Genomic DNA, 11,939 nt, shown 5'->3' with positions numbered 1-11,939 from the left:
GGCCCCGTCTCCTCCCCCAGAATGCCCCGCGCCAGGCAGCCTTTGAAAAAGCGGCGCGGCTCGTTCAAGATGGCGGAGCTGGATCAGCTGCCTGACGAGAGTGAGTAGGGACCGGCGCCCCCGCTCCCGCCGCCCCCTCGTCCCGGCGGGACACCCGCGCCGCGCCCCGCCGCCCGCCCGCCTCCCTTCTTCGCTCCCTCCCTCCCGCCGCGGGCGCTGTGCGGGGCCGGAGCCCGAGCCTCCTCCCTGGCAACCGGGCCGGGCCGGCCCCCCCCCCCCCGCCGCCGCCCCTCCCGGGCGCGGTCCCGGCCCGAGCGGCGGGCGGGGAGCTCCGTGCCGAGGGTGCGACCCCCGCTGCCCTCGGGGGTGCCGGGGCCGGGCCCCCGCCCCGCCCGGGCGGCACCTGCCGGGCAGGCGGGGCGGGAAGCGGGAGCCGGGCGGGGCGCAGTGACAGCCCGCCCTGCCCGCGGGGGTCGGGGCAGTGCGGGGGAAGCAGCGTCCTGTCCCGGGGGAGCGTGAGCTGCCCGGCGCTCCGGACCTGGCTGTCGCCCATGGGGGCAGGAAGGGCTCGTGTATTCGTAGCCCGTGCCGCGCACGGTGCGAGCAGCTCCGCAGGGCTGGGGGTCAGGGCGTGCACACACTGTGTCTAGGGGGCACTGGTGAATGCGCAGGGAACAGCTCAGAGACCTTGTGTTGTGTGTCAGCAGCAGGAACCTGGCTGTACAGGAAGACAGAATGTAAACATGTGTTTTCGTGCCTACAGTTCTGTATGTCTGCACCTCGAGTGCTGTGTCCAGCTCGGGGCCCCTCACTGCTAGAAGGACACGGAGGTGCTGGAGAGAGTCCAGAGAAGGGGAGTGGAGCCTGGGGAAGGGTCTGGAGCATGAGTCTGATGAGGAGCAGCTGAGAGAGCTGTGGGTGTTTAGCCTGGAGAACAGGAGGCTCAGGAGTGACCTTACCACACTCTACAGTTCCTGAAAGGAGAGTGTAGCTGGATGGGGATTGGCCTCTTGTCCCAGGCAACAAACGAGAGGGCATAATCTCAAGCTTCAGCAGAGGAAGTTTAGATTGAACATTAGGAGGAATTTCTTCAGTGAAAGGGTGATTGGACATTGGAATGGGCTGCCCAGGGAGGTGGTGGAGTCACTGTCCCTGGAGGTGTTTAAGGAAAGACTGGATGTGGCATTTTGTGCAGTGGTATAGTTGACATGATGGTGTTTGGTTAAAAGCTGGACTCCATGGTCTCAGAGGTCTTTTTTAACCTCATTGATTCTGTGATCTCCATAGGGTTTGTGTGGATGTTGTTTTCAAAGAGTGCAAGGATTTAATAAAAACATAGTGTAGCTAAAAACCAGATATATGTTGCTGTATGTGTGGATTCATGCACAAAGTACTTGAGTGTTACAGAAAAGGAAATTATTCCATATAAAATGCATCTAGATGACATCTCTTACAAACTGTGGACTGCCAAGCTAAAACTAGGGCATTTACTAGTTTCAATAGGTGTGCACAGAACAGGGCAGACATCTTCTGGTGACACCACACAAGTTCATCAAGCTACCAAGTCCTTCCACATCCAAAGATTCTCAGAGAGAAGTGACTCAGAGTGGAAATCTTGCTTCTGGCTGCTCCATGCGAGTCTTTGTTACAGCTCCAACAACTGTCAGGAAAAAAATTGGTTAATGTGCCCACATGGCCGGTGTCATTGTGTTAACTGAACAGATTTATGGAGGATCATCATAAATTATGGACAGAGCTGACATTCTCAACTTAGCGCAGCTCAGTCATGGATGCTGTGCTCCATTTAGAGACTGATTAATACAAGTCATGGGCCACTTGATACGACTGTAATTAATAATTAGCTGTGGTTTATTGCTTATTAAATGAACTTTCCCTGTTCACTAGAATGGGCAATGTTTAAGTTACCGTTCCTCCATTTGCCTTGCCCATTTTCCAGAGAAAGCATGATATGTTTCAAGAAGTCAGTGTAATGATGAAAAATAACTTTTTCTTCTCTGTCATTTTTATATTGCCTGCAGTGGCATCAGGAAGGTTTGACAGATCTGTCACTTCACCTGTAGCAGATACCATAGTAGAGTGTGTGACTCCGTTTCCCTTAGGATTGGGCGATGCTGGCAACCCTTGCCAGCTGTGTCAGTGTTACAGGCTCTGCTTGGCAGGTGAAGCAGACACTGTGTGGTTATTTGTAAAGGCAGTAAACTTCTGCTGTGCTGACTTTGACCTTAAGGTTTGTATTTACCTACATTTGGTGCAAGCTAGGGGTGTTTTCCATCAGACAGGGAGCTTCATGTTTTCTGTAGCACTGCTGAACTGCTGGAATTGTGAAAGTTTCAAGGAGTGGTTGCCTTGTGCTTCCATTCCTATGCTATCCAGTATTGGTGATCTGCATGTTTTCAAATCACACTAGTTACTGCCACACATAGTTCTTTCATTTCCAGTCCTATACTTAAAATGAAGATGTAAACTTAGTCCTGGCTAATTTAGCACTGACTTCATGCAGCTCTCAGTCTGCAGCATAATATATCAAGGATTATAACAGTAAGTATTGCAAAGTTGTTTTTGGAATATTCCTATGGTATAAAAAAAAGTTCCAAAAAAATTCTGAATAGTTCATTACTAAGAGCCTTTGAGATTTATGCATCACCCCTGTGAATTTTCTCCAAAATAGTTTATAGTAAAATAGTAGACCACTACTGAGCTTTCACATAAAAATAATTACCAGTAAACACAGCATACTTGATGACAAGAAAACTGACATTTTGCTGTATGGTAAGAACCACACAGTTTTACTTTCAGATTGGATGTCTGATGAAGTGGAGTTTGTCCCAGAGTATTCTAATAGCACCTTCTTGCCCTCTGGCAGGTTCTGTAATGCAGCTGGGCAGTGACTGTTCCATAACCCAGGAGTGAGATGAATGTAATGCACCCAGTTGTCTCTCATGATATGTACTTGTTTTATCTGCTAAAGTTACTATTCTGTTCTTCTCTAAAGCTGCTATTCTGTCCATATAAAACGGTGAGAGGCTTCATGCTGACAGCATGAAATGGTGCCTAAGTTTACATGCATTTCTTGTAGTTTGAGGCCTTTCCTCTGCTGCTGGGGGAGAGCCATGCAGTAATTTGGGATGCAGGTGAAGAAAGAACAAATCTGTGGCAAATCCTCCAGCTGAAAAAGTCCAGGATATTAAAGGTCTCAATTGCAGAATAATAATTTGATTTATATTTTGAAGACAAAAAAATTATTTCTGCAGGCTGTTGGGTCGGTGCCTAACGAGTGACTAATTTTAGTCAATGCCTTTTTTTCCCTTCTTCTTATCTCCTGGTAACTTTGCAGTGGAGGTAAATGGTGGGCAGCCTTGGTGCTGCAGACCAGATGGCTTTTTCTCCATGTCTCAGAAGAAGGAATCAGTGCATTGTATTGGAGCATACATAATGCTGCCCTGTCTCCTGCTACTGGTAATAGCAATCTGATTTGTGGGCTGCATGGTTCTAAAGCTTGTGCAGTGAAGCTAAGGGGAGGCTCTGATGTGAAATGAACTTTCTGCTGAGGTGAGGCTCGGCTAAAACAGGCGGCACGTGCAGATGTGACTAAAGATTGTCCTGGTCCCGCTGGAAGCAGAGCTCTGGCGAGAGCAGCACAAGCAAAGCCACCTCTTGCTGCATCCTTTGGCACAAGCTGGTCTGAGGGAGGAGGATGCTGCCACCTGCTCTGTAAAAGGGAGAGGGAGGTGCCTTTTTGAACAGGAGGCATCAGGGGCACAGGGCTGTGCCAGCAGCAAAGCACCAGAGTGCAGCGTTCCCGTGGGCAAACTCCAGCCAGCTGCGGGAGAATCGGAGAAAGAAGGCAAACTCCAGGGATGGTGGGGGTCAAGGTTCAACTTTTACAAATTCTGAAGTCAGTGTTTTCCCAAATACCATGTCTTGGTAGGCATGGTTGGTGCTGTTCATAGGGCTTGTGTTTTATGACAGGCAGAAGGGAAGTGGGATAAGGATTTTTCTGCATGGGTTTTTATCACATGGGGGGAGGCTGCAGTATAAGGGCAGCACTTCAAGCAGAAATTGTTGACTTTACCCCCAGCATGACCTTTTGCTGTGGTTCATGGGTCCGCTGCTCTGCTGCTTTCCTAGACACCTGCAGGAGGTTGTGACACACCTCTGGCACTTCCATTTTTCAGCCCCAAGGGGCTGTGAGTCCAACACTTCTGTGGCCTGGATGTTTGAGACAAAAAAAATCAGCAGAACTGAGTGAGATTGCAGTATTTGGGAGAAGGCTCAAGGTTAGCTTTGTAGCTGCTATACAGTACTCACAACTAATAGTTTTTGGGATTATTTGTGCTGCCTACCTTTAAAATTATATGTTACCATGGTATCAATGTATTGTCCATTGTGAGAATGCAATTTCAAAAAGAAGGCTTTCTTATTGTGGTTACTGTGGGTTTTGTCTACAGAAGTCCTGTAGAAGGGTTCACGTGGCTGGAAAACCTACTTCCATCCAGTAGTTAAAGTAGGATTTGGAAATATGCATATGTCAATTTATTGGTAGGCTCATAACATGAGGAAAATACTGACTCGTGCTTGAAGTGAAAAGCTAGTGTTTATTTATTTATTTATTTATTTACCTCTTCAATGAGCCGAAGGTTTGGGGGAAGCTTTAAAAACTCCCCAAAGCGACCTCTCCCTCTGATGTGTATTTTTTACTTTCGGAGTTTTTCTGAATAAGCTTTCCTTGCAGTGGCCAATTATTTGAGATGCTTCCTCTGCTGAAACAACTTATGCCATGCTTGTGTAGATGAATGCTCTCTTGGAGGATTAATGACTCAGTCTATAATAAAGGCTCATATTTTTCCCTTCTTCTCCAGGAGATTCTTCTGTCACACCATTTTTAGTGCCAGCAATGCAGATTAATTACATAGCTTTTTGAGGTAGTCATGCAACCAGTGTTAAAATAACTGTTCACCTGTGCAAATTTAGACAAAATAGTGTAACAATCTGGAAAGGAAGAACTTTGCATCATGTAATTGCTGATCTGGGTCCTAGAATTTTCTATATTGATTTAGATATGCCCCTTTGTGCTCACATATTAGTGAAATTAGTAGCTATAGAACATCCCTGTGGTTACTTGTAACATTTATTTTCAAAATTATCAGCTGCTATAAATTTATTATTAAATTGGAAACACTTTCACAGACCAAATATGCTTTTGTGTGTTCCTATTTAGATTTTCAAATCAGCAGTTGAGAAGCTACATTTAAACTGCTTTACTTCATCTTAGTACTGAGGATGTTCTTCAGGACATTCACAGCTGCCCATATTGAATCGTGGTCAAACTCCTCTTCTTTTGTTTCCATATGAGGGGAGGCAGTACGTGCTTGGTCTTAAACCTGTCTTTTATTTTTGAAAAGGGTAAAAGCTTTTGCATTCTTCTCCTACTCCTCAAACCCTATCTCACATCAGAAATACTTTTCACAGAGTTCATATGGCCTCTAGAGCAGATAGAAGAGGTTTTTTAAGATCTCTTTATTGCAGTGCTCTATGTGCTCCTACATCTGGGAGCAGGAGGCTGGGGCTGGGGGAGGATTCCTGGGGCCCGAGTGCCCAGAGGGAGCAGCAGTTCAGGACTGGAGGAGCTGTCCATGCACAGGGACCACGCTGGCTGCCGCTGCAGTCTGTGCATGTCTGAGCCAGCCAGACATGAAAACATCAGGGCCCTTGTCGTGCCAGGCTTGGCAGACCTGGGGTGGTTTTAACCGTGGTGGCTTTTTATCAATTTGGTTTTATCTGGACTGGCTGAAAATCATTTCTTGCAAGTGTTACAAAACACATAAATACAGTTATTCCTGACTCTTAGCTACTGATGAGCTTCCTGTTAGGATACTATTTTATACCTCATAATCTGGAACACAGTTATTTTTATTGCACATCTGTGGTGCACATATTTTACAGAATCATTGGGGTTTTTTTTCAGAGTCAGGAAATGCCATTATAGTAATCTTAGATTCTTCATTAAACATGCTGGATATACTTGTATTTGGAATTTCTGTGCATCAGTTTTAAGCTTCCTCTTTAGCTACAGTTCTCTGTTTAAAAATGTATTGGTTTAAGGTTTGGAGTTACAGGGTGCTCAACATGTCTTTTCTTGGTATAGTTACCTAAAAATTGTTAAACTTTGCATTCATTGCTAATCTGAATTATCCAACGTAATCTTTCACAAAATAGGTCAGGTTATGGCTTTCCATATAAAAGAAAAAATCACTGCAGAGCTATTTACCCATCTGAATTATCTTCCTTTGTGGATACTTGTGATCAGTGCAGATCCTGACCTTCTTTGGGAAGAACAAGATTGGAGTGTCTTAATTTTCTCACAATAAGACATGTCTTTAGATAATGAAATTTATCTCCTAGATCTCTGCTGAATCTTTTCCTAATTTTACAGACTTAGTCAAGTATGAACACTGTGTTCAGGTAATTAATTTACTAACAGCATATGAAGAGCACTACTCAGTAGGATAGTAAGACAAAGCTAAGGTAATTTACAGTTTCCACTGGAGCAATGTGCCAGTGCTACTGCTGTGCTGATCTGCCTGTGCTTTCTCCCTAGGTTAAGGGGTTTTTTACTCTCAGTATTAAGAAAGTCACCTTTGAGATCCTCTGAACCTGAAGGAGCTGGAAGCAGATTTTAGTTGTAATAACCTGTATGAATCACAGGCCTTATTTCTTGGTTTCCACCCATTTGTTTTTTAAGTGTTTCTGGAAGTGAAGTCTGTGTCATTGTCACAATAGATATTTACATTCAAATGTATGTGTATTCTACTTTAATATCTGTTTATAATTAAAATGCATGTTAAAAAGACTGCCTGTAATTATATATTTGTTATTCAGAACAGGAGTATACAAGGTTACTGGCATTTAGTGGGAGGGTAGTATATTATAAATCTAATAATTATTGTAAGTAAAGTTTTGTATAGTTTTAATAAATTTCATCTATCCTGCATCACTTTGCAGTTTTTATAGTTCTTGAAATGCTTTTATCTGTATTAAATGTTGGTTGATTTTTATTGTAACACAATATTGCTTTGATCATCATCCTAGTTTCTGGTTTTGTGGCCCTGGTGGTATTGACATTACTGCCCAACTAAAAGGAAAACATGGGGACATGTACCATATTCCTTGGAGTTTGCTGTTGTTGCAGGTAGCCCTAAAATCAATATAGAAGAACTTGACAAGAAAAGCCATGTTGTATCATATTGTTTACCTTTGAGGTAAAATGAAGCTTACGGACATCTCCATTGTCACTTTAGTATCGTACATGTATTCTAAAGCTTTGAGCTACAGAAGTGTTGATGTTAATTTTCTGTACTTTTTTACAGTAAAATAGTTTCATTTAACTTTTGAATTTCCATAGATTAGGAATATTTGAATTGGACACTTGTATTCCTAAATAAAGATGCCCTGGATACATTAATTACAGGTCAAGTGAAAACAAATGAGCAGCCCTCTTCTAACATGCATTTATAGAAGATTATCCCATGTGGAAAACTCCTTGGCAGCTAATGCTGTTTTGGAATGCTAATCTTGTAAAGCTAGGAAGTAGCACAGTAACCTTCTGCTGGCCCATGGTCACCCCCACAGGTGATGATGGGCCAGCAAAGCATCTCAGGTGCTTCAGTTGTAAGACTGACACTGCCCCAAACAAAGCTTTTGCTGCCTCTTGCTGAGTGTTTCTGTTCCATTGTTAATAGTGCTCATACTCACTCTGGACTGGATTGATTGAACTTGATTCATATCAACAAGATAGCAAGAAAGAGGAAAAAGCTTATGTGTTCAGATGAAGTGCCTGAGATCTCTCAGAAGAGTGACTGTTCTGCAAAGGCAGCATCTCCTCCATTTGACAATCCTGATGACCCTGCTCCTGTGTCCCCATCCCCAGTGACATGTTCCTAAACTGTGTGTACTTACCTCTGCACACATTTCTCACCATCCCTTATGTAAATTAGGGACACAGTAGTTCTTCACTGTTCTTAATGTTACTTTTCAGAGCTGTTCATTTGTGGTTGATAGCAGACTACCCATGTATTTGTGCAAGCACAGTGTCTGGTATTTTTAGCATAAAATGTAAAAAAAAATCGTGATACTTTGAACATACAGCTTAGTTTCAAAAGCTGAACTCCCTGTGACTCAGGTCATCATCGTGTTCCTGTGCCAGTCACTGATAGGGCTCCAACCAAACAAAGGTGATACATCAGAAAAGAAATGTGCAGGAGTTGTTACAATACAGCCCAGGTGTGTCACCGTGGTTCTGACTTGTAATCCCAGATGTGGTTGCTATTGTAGATTTGAACAGCTTGGGAGATGCTGGGGTGAAAGCTCTCTAAACCCTCAGTAAGTCCAAGTTAGTTATGCTTCATGTCTTAAACTCTGTTTATAAGCTTTTTGGGAAAAAGAAATAGAAACTTTATTTCCTTTTCCTTTCTTTTTTGCATTGAAATTTTGTTTTTTAACAGATGGCATAATAAGATGGCAGCAAACAAAATACTGTGATGAAAACATAAGGAATTAGGGGTCTTTTGCTGTTGCTGCACCTGTATTCTCTGTGATACTCCCTGGAATGTATTCTCTTAGAGGCAAGTATCTCTGGCACTGTGAGGTTAGTGAGGTAAGGAGCTAGATAAATGGCAGCTGCAAGGCATTTCTGGAGTCAGAAAGTTCTTGGAGCAGCAGTTTCAAAGAGAAGATGAAGGTGAGAGCAGAGAAAGTGACAGGGAGAAGTGGTTGTCACACGGGAACATAAATGGAAAGATAAAATTGATTTGAGAGAAAAGCATGGATCTGAGGAGGCATTGTCACACAGAAATATCCTCCCCTGTGCCAATGCAATTGTTTCAAAAAGCTCGTTCTTAGACATCTGAACATTTCCAAGCCTGAAGGCCCACTGTAGTCAAGTCCAGTTTTGTTTTTCCTGGCCCAGGAGCATTGCAGAGGTTCTACAGATGCAGTGAAAGGAGAGCAGTGAAATTTTCTGGTGTTTGAACAGTTTGAGCAAAGTAACAATCCTGACTGCATTTGAGATCTGAGTCTGCTGCCTTTCTGAACAAAGAGGTACCACCAGGGAGCAATTAGCTATCCATCTGCTTCCTTTTGAGCATAAACCACTCCTTTCCTGGAAATCTTTGGCACTGAAGAATTTTGAACTGGTAGAAATAATTTTAAAAAATGTTCTTTAGTTTTCTTGTCAGTTGTAAAATACATTTGCTAACTGCATCAAACAAGCCAAATGGGAGAATTTAGTTTGAACATAAAGCCTGTTGAGAATTTGCTATGTTAAACCCAAGTGTTTAACATCTAAAGTTGTTTTGTAGGCATGAAACTAAAGGAAAAAACTAAAATGTGAATATGCTTTCAGGATTTTTTGGTAATAAATGTATAATTCTATACTTAGTGCCATGGAAGGTGTGCTGGGTTTGCCCATTCAGCTGTGAAAGATTTTAATACTAAATTCTGCTTTCTGCCTGAGAATTAATTAAGAATAAGTAGACTCTGCATAGGTTGTAGGGTTTGAAATAGCTTGTGATTTATGTGGACTTTTTGCTATATTACAGGTTCTTCAGCCAAAGCACTTGTGAGCTTGAAAGGTAAGAAATTAATGTTATTTACTTCTACCCAGTCCGACTTTCAGGTGCATTTAGTTTCTGTCTTCTGAAAGTTCAAGAAAACCACAGACTTTTTTGTTGAAATACAGTGGGGTTTATTGTAAGCATTTGTAGTTCTATAGAATAATAATCCTTGTCATTTGAAACTGTATATATTGTGGTGTATTTAGACACTGCTCTTCTGGGTGAAATTCCTGAAATGTGTTTTTTCTTAAAAAGTACTGCCTAGGCATCAAATTTGATGAGAAGATTGGGGTAATCTTTCATCTCTTGAGGGTGAGATACAGGAAGGATTCTTAGTGAGACCTGTACATGTGACAAAATTTATATTAGGAAGGTGTTTCACAATTTTATGGTGTTCTCTGTCAGCAAGTTGTGGGCTAAATCAAAAACCTGCTGCTTATATTTTTTTCTTTAAAATTGTCTTCATGAACATTCATGCAAATTTTGAATACTACTAATTTGCTCAATAACTTTATGTATTACAACGGTTTTGTTACACAAAGAAGAAGGCATGATCTGTTGAATATGTTGTAATTAATGCAGATTTGTTGCAATAAAATTTTATTTACTTGTTGGTGTACACCCACTTAATAACTTTATGGAGCTAGAATGTTTCTATGTCTTGTAGAGCTCTTCTTTTCCAGGTTTCAGTTACAGCCACAGTTCAACTGTTGATTTATGTCAACCTGACAGTGGAAGTAACTGATTCCACTAAAGGAAGTTTCAAGAAACCTAAACGTTGTCATAAATAAAAAATACTTGTTTATGTTCCTTCTTGTAGTGAAAATCTCCTTCCGTTTTTTTTAAATTAATGTTAAGAGTTATTTAATAAAAATACTGAAATCTAAAATCTGTTTATCACTGAATTCAAAGATGTTGCAAGTAAAGATTGTAGTAGTTGATGATGTTATACTTGGTTTTGGACAGTAGTTATGTTAAAGCATACACATACAGATATATATATATATATATATATATATATAAATGATGTGCTTTCTTCACAACAGAGGGAAGTTTATCCAGTTCGTGGAATGAAAAATATAATTCTCTGCAGAAAACACACATTTGGAAAAGCAAGAATGCTGGTTCTGCAGTGGAAATGGTAAGAAGCAGTATAAAGCTTCAGGATTAGTAAAATACCATACAGTGAGTCAAATGTAAGGATCGCAAAAAAAGGCTGAGATTTATAGTTTTGTAATGTCCAAAGGTGAAACTATATCCTTCACAAGCACTTTGCACAGTTTGCATAAGAGATGAAAACATATTTTATAAATGAATAATCAAACTCATTAAATTGCTGACCTCATTCAATATAGATCAAAATAATTTTCTCTCTTTTTTTTCTGAAAAGCAATTGCTATGTAAAGTATTTGTACTGTATCTACCACCTTGAGCTTAGGAATCACCAGTTCTGATCAACTATTTTTGTATTTCATGAAACATCTCACTTCTAATTATGGCTGAGAACTGAAGCGTAAAGGAAAGGAAGATATCATCATGCACTTCCATCGTTGTGCCTTCTGATGGGCAGATTTTAATTAAAAGTAAAGGACTGTCAGTGAAATTTGTGTATTCTGAGAACTTTCATAGGAGGCCTTACATTAAAGAACAACCTTGAGGCAGGGATAAGAAATGAGCTGCAGTTTCCAATGGGCTGTCTTGTGTTTGGGTTGACCATTTTAGTCTTGTGGTTTGTTTTTGCTTAACTGTTTCTTATCCTGTGATCTTCTCCCTGGTATTTATTTTGGTAGGATTCATACAGATGCTTATATAGACACATGTTGCTATGTGCTTATGCTAGAGAACATAAGGTCTACAAAATGCATTTCCAGAGAGAGACCAGAACTTTGTGAAGACCCTTAGTTCATGTCACAGTTTTCAGCTGCTTCCCAGGAATGCCCATCATCTCACAGAAACAAGCCTTACTGGTAACTTAGAAGATCACATGTGCTAAAGACCTAAAGGGACAGGCTGTAATATCTGTATAAAAATCTTGTTAGTCTTTAGGTATGGTGGCTGTGGGTGGTAAAACCATGGAGTCAAACTTTGAATATAGCTTAATGTTTTGTTGAAAGCTAGGGAAAAGACCAGAGCCTAGTCTGACATGTTGACAATGACTCATGTTGCTAAGATGTCATGGATAGTTTGAGTTTACTGAATGCTGAAAGTTTTGAAGACATGTTTTGCTGTTGGTTGAAAAATCTTTCCAAAAATGCTTGCTCTATTTAGCCACTGTGGCTTGTACCTCTTTGCAACACTTGTTATTTT

At 41.5% G+C, this 11,939-nt stretch overlaps 1 protein-coding gene across 1 annotated transcript in view; it reads left to right on the top strand.

Annotated features, from left to right (window-relative positions):
* Positions 1-21: 21 nt before the first annotated feature.
* The window catches only part of LIN9 (lin-9 DREAM MuvB core complex component), a 38,107-nt gene continuing 26,189 nt past the window's right edge, over positions 22-11,939 (top strand). Inside the window, exons 1-3 of the mRNA XM_021536991.2 lie at positions 22-100; positions 9,618-9,650; positions 10,679-10,773. Of these exons, the coding sequence (XP_021392666.1) occupies positions 22-100; positions 9,618-9,650; positions 10,679-10,773 (207 nt within the window). The remainder of the gene's footprint in view (positions 101-9,617; positions 9,651-10,678; positions 10,774-11,939) is intronic.

Source organism: Lonchura striata, chromosome 3 (assembly GCF_046129695.1).
Source record: "Lonchura striata isolate bLonStr1 chromosome 3, bLonStr1.mat, whole genome shotgun sequence".
Lineage (NCBI taxonomy): Eukaryota > Metazoa > Chordata > Aves > Passeriformes > Estrildidae > Lonchura > Lonchura striata.
Note: the sequence above shows the minus strand (reverse complement) of the source record. Positions and strands in the feature narration are given on the sequence as shown.